Source organism: Penaeus monodon, chromosome 18 (assembly GCF_015228065.2).
Source record: "Penaeus monodon isolate SGIC_2016 chromosome 18, NSTDA_Pmon_1, whole genome shotgun sequence".
Classification (NCBI taxonomy): domain Eukaryota; kingdom Metazoa; phylum Arthropoda; class Malacostraca; order Decapoda; family Penaeidae; genus Penaeus; species Penaeus monodon.
The window spans coordinates 47,788,426-47,793,425 of NC_051403.1; the positions used below are offsets into that span (position 1 = coordinate 47,788,426).

A 5,000-nucleotide genomic window follows, 5' to 3' on the forward strand; every position below is an offset into this window, starting at 1 on the left:
GTGAGATAGTCTCCATTGTGATGTTATTGTTGTAACTACTGCTCGTTACGGCTATTTTTATGGTGGTGATTAATAGTATTTTTATCAATAATATTATTGTTGTTATTATTATTATATCATCATCAGCTTCATCATCATTGATCTAATTATTACTACCTTCAGCAGTAGTAACAGTAGTTGTATCATTATCATTATTGTTTTCATTGTTATTATATTTTTTATTTCAATCAATAATGATATTGTTATTATTATTGCTATTACAATCATTATTATTATATTATTGTTATCATTGTCATTATAATTATCTGTTATTATCATTATTTTATTCTTAACATTAGCATTATTGTAGTTATTATTTTATCATCATTATCACCATTATTATTATTACATATAGTTGTTGTTGCTGTTTATCAACATTATCATTATATTAAATCATTTCGATAATAATAATGATAATGATAATAATAACAATGGTAATCTTATCATCATTATTCTCATTCTTCTTATTGTTATTATTATCACTGTCATCCTGATCATCGTTTACGCGAGTGAGTGTGTGTGTGTGTGTGTGTGTGTTGTGTGTTGTGTGTGTGTGTGTGTGTGTGTGTGTGTGTGTGTGTGTGTGTGTCCAGCACCATTCCTGACTCAGTAACATTTTAAAATTAACAGTGGTTTCTTTTACTGTTTTAAGAAAAAGAGGAAAATGCTTTTATAACGTTTTGAATTCTCCAGGTACCGATATCCTTCGGAGAGTGAAAAAAAAAAAAAAAAAAAATCCTCATAAGTATTGTTCTTTATTTCGCAAGCAATAATTTTATATGGAATATAAGCTTATGGTGATAACAATGGTTGTCATCATAATCACATCATAATAACGGATATTATAATAATCATTGTTATTCTTCGTATAATAATTATTTTCATTATTATTATTATTATTATTATTATTATTATTATTATTATTATTATTATTATTATTATTTTATTATTATTATTATTATTATTATTATTATTATTATTATTATTATTATCATTATTACCATTATTATTATCATTATTATTATCATCATCATCATCATCATCATCATCATCATCATCATCATCATCATCATCATCATCATCATCATCATCATCATCATCATCATCATCATTATTATTATTATTATTATCATTATTATTATTGTTATTATTATTATCATTATCATTATTATCAACATTATAATTATTATGATGATTATAATTAAAAAACATATTATCATTATTATTATTATCATCATCATTATTATTGTGATCAACAATATTATATTATTATTATTATTATTATTATTATTATTATTATTATTATTATTATTATTATTATTATTACTATCATTATTATCATTATCATCATCACCATCATTATTATTGTGATCAACAATATTATTATTATTATCATTATTACTATTATTATTATTATTACTATTATTATTATTATTGTTATTTTCATTATTATTATTACTATTACTATTATTTGTCATAGTAGTAGGTGTAGTAGTAATTATTGTTGTATTAGTACCATTAATTTTACCATCACATCAACTACAACAACGGTAATAACAAATACAACAAGCATAACTACATTAAAAAAAAAAAAAAAAAAAAAAAAAAAAAAAAATATATATATATATATATATATATATATATATATATATATATATATATATATATATATATATTTCGTTTCAGACTTTACCCGTCATCCTAGCACTGGTTGTGGTAGAAATTGCGTTCAAGGTGTGCACAGGCAAGCAAATACGATCGAACGAAGTCCTCACATCGCTAGCTATCGGTTTACTACACGAAACGACTGTGTAAGTATGAATATAGGTGTTCTAAGCCTTGATAATGGTAGTTATTGGGTGTAGGGATAGGGATAGGGGAGGGGGAGGGTGGAAGGAGAGGGGAAGGGATAGGGGAGGGGGCAGTGTGGAAGGAGGGAGAGGGGGGAGGGAGGATACAGAGAGAGAGAGAGAGAGAGAGAGGAAGAGAGGGGTGGGGGAGGGGGAGGAGGAGCGAGAGGAGTGGGGGGGGGCGAACGAGGGAGGAAAAGAGAGAAAAGGGAGGTGGAGAGGGATGAAGGGATAGAGACACAGGGGGAGTAAACAGAGTAGGGAGAAAAAAAGAGGATGAGGATCATGAGAGTGTTAAGGCAAGAAATGAAAACCACACACGACTCACAGATTTATCTCCGAGGGCGCCATCCTGTTGGGCTACGAGTGGCTGTACCAGTACCGCGTCCTGGACCTCCCTTGGGACTCGCTGTACACGTGGTGGGCCGCCTTCTTCTTCGTCGACTTCTGCTACTACTGGGTCCATCGGGCGAACCACGGTGAGGAAGGGGCCTTATGCTCTGCTGTTGACGGACGTGTCTCTGTGTAGGTCCTCTGTTACCTTTTTTTTAACGTTTTTCTTTGTGTTTCTTGGTGTCTGTTCTTTTATTTGCTTTTTTTATTTTGCAAAGTATGGTGAGTTGGCTTTCTGTTTTGCCTTGGGAGTAGAGAGTGGGCTCAGGTCTTGCTGTACCATGGGGTATGGCTCGACTAGAACCTCCACTTTAAGAAGGGAGGAACAGTACCTGGTCGAACAAACTAAGGCGAGGTTCTCTATCATGAATGTGTCAGTTCGTTTGAGACGCAAAAGAACTGACACGGAGTACTGAGATCGAAGTTACTTTCTGAGGAAAAGTTCCATCTTGTATGTATTGCCTAATAGGTAACCTGAATCCAGTAGGGTGAGTGAGTGTGTATGTGGCTAGAGTTATTGCCTCTTATTGAATCCCAACTAAGTGTGTGTATGCGGTTTTTTTTATATGTACACATGACCGCAGATTCAGAAGACAATAAATACAATAAGTAATAATTTCCAGAGGTCAACCTCCTCTGGGCGGCCCACCAAGTTCACCATTCCTCCGAGGACTACATCCTCCCCACTGCAGTCCGCGTGTCTGTCTTCCAGCGCATGACCTACTTCGGGTTCTACCACCCCCTCGCCCTCCTGGGGATCCCCATCTCCTCCGTCATGGTCCACCTTGCCTTCAACTTCCTCTTCCAGTTCTGGGTTCATAACGAGGACATTGGCAAGCTCGGGCCTCTGGAGTGGGTCTTCAACACGCCGTCGCATCATCGCGTGCATCACGGTGCGTTTGGGGGGCCTGGGATGTTGACAGTGTTGTTCTTGATTCTCGTTCTGTTTTGTCTATTATACACTTTTTCTCTCTATGGGACGTTATTCGATTGGGGTGATGAAAATTATACGCAGGTATAGATTATATCATCTTTGATACTGAATCGTTGATGTAGTAGACTGTTTGTGATAATCAGTATTATCACACCGTCATTCCATCTCGTTCATTATCGCGGGGTGTCTTGATGGAATGCGATTTCTGATATAAAAATATTTAATTTCACTTTGGTATTCCTGTGCTTGCTGGGGGATATTTAGCATGTATGAATGAGAGAGCAATGTTTGTTTTCTATTCTTAGGACTGTATATGAAACTGTAATTGGCTAGGGAGTCTAATGACCTTTGTGTAAATGTCTTGTTACTTAATATTGGGGTTAGTTAAATGTGAAAAGCTCACTAAATATTCTTACCCTCATTTTTTCCCTACAGGATCCAACAAGTGGTGTCTTGACAAAAACTACGGCAGTATCTTTATCATCTGGGACAGGATCTTCGGCACTTTCCAGGAGGAGCGAGAGGGCGAGGAGATCGTCTACGGCCTCGTGGACCAACCGCAGTCCATGAACGGCGTCTGGCATGAGGTGAGGCCTTCCTCGCACATGCGTCTGTTGTGAAAAAAGGAAAGAAAGAATAAAAGAGAATGGTGATGATGTTTACAAGCTCTTTTGAGGTCCTCATCGTTGTATCTTTTACCTCCTCTACTTCTTTTTAATGTTTTTCTCTTCTCTTTCTCTTCCTCATCCCCGCAGATCTTTTACTTCGAGAAGATCTACGAGAAGGCGCGGAGCATGAGCAGCTGGAGCGACTCCCTGAAGGCGGTGTTCTACGGGCCCGGCTGGGTCCCCGGGGCGCCTCGCCTGGGGGACCCCGACGGCTTCCCGGACGTCAGGGCCCCCCGGGGGAAGTACGACCCCCAGATGCCCGCCTGGTTCTTGTGGTATACTTTGGTTCACTTGACGATCGGCATCTTCTTTCAGCAAATAATGTTAATTCACCTACAGGTCAGTTTCACTTGGTACTTAAGTCAGTTGTTACATATATATATATATATATATATATATATATATATATATATATATATATATGTATATATATATATATATATACATATACACAAACACACACATATATATACACTTTTTTTCTTTTTAATTGAACAATAGCTCTTTGTATCATGGCTCTTAAGAGTCCACATTATCCTCGCATTCACAGGCATCCTCATGGCTCACGGTCGCCCTCTTCATCGCCTTCAACTTCCTGACGGTGGGCGTCCTGGGCTCCATGTTCGACGGGTGGCGTTGGGCGCCGCTGCTGGAGGCCGCCCGCTGCGCCGCCTTCCTGCTCTACGCCCGCGCGACGCCCATCTCCGGCGCCCCGATGGTGGACGCCGCCCTCGTCCTCTGCTTCGCCATGAGCGCCGTCTTCTGGACGTCGCAGAGCCTCCTGGTCATTGGCTCGCCCGCGAAAGCCGTTAAATTTGAATGAGCCAATGAGCACCTCTCCCTCTGCCTCGCCGCGAGCGCCATCTTGTGGTTATTGCTTCGCTTGCAGTAGGGTTCCTGTTATATGTTTGTCTAATTTTTGATCTGACCATCTAAATATTTATTTTTTTTTGCCCTGAGCGCCGTAAGATAGACATTATTAACCAAGCTATTTTTCGTAACAGAATGGAATGGAATGGAGTTACGAAATGTAAATATATAAACATTTGATTATGCAAAGTGATTTTATATGAATAAGCCTTTGATTATCCAAAATATAATGATGAATTAAATGCT

General features: G+C 37.9%; 1 protein-coding gene across 1 annotated transcript in view; it reads left to right on the forward strand.

Moving 5' to 3' along the window:
* LOC119584820 (alkylglycerol monooxygenase-like) overlaps positions 1–4,807 on the forward strand; it is a 6,014-nt gene extending 1,207 nt beyond the window's left edge. Inside the window, exons 3-8 of the mRNA XM_037933462.1 lie at positions 1,774–1,850; positions 2,220–2,368; positions 2,906–3,175; positions 3,652–3,803; positions 3,972–4,223; positions 4,411–4,807. Of these exons, the coding sequence (XP_037789390.1) occupies positions 1,774–1,850; positions 2,220–2,368; positions 2,906–3,175; positions 3,652–3,803; positions 3,972–4,223; positions 4,411–4,707 (1,197 nt within the window). The 3' untranslated portion in view covers positions 4,708–4,807. The remainder of the gene's footprint in view (positions 1–1,773; positions 1,851–2,219; positions 2,369–2,905; positions 3,176–3,651; positions 3,804–3,971; positions 4,224–4,410) is intronic.
* Positions 4,808–5,000: the final 193 nt, after the last annotated feature.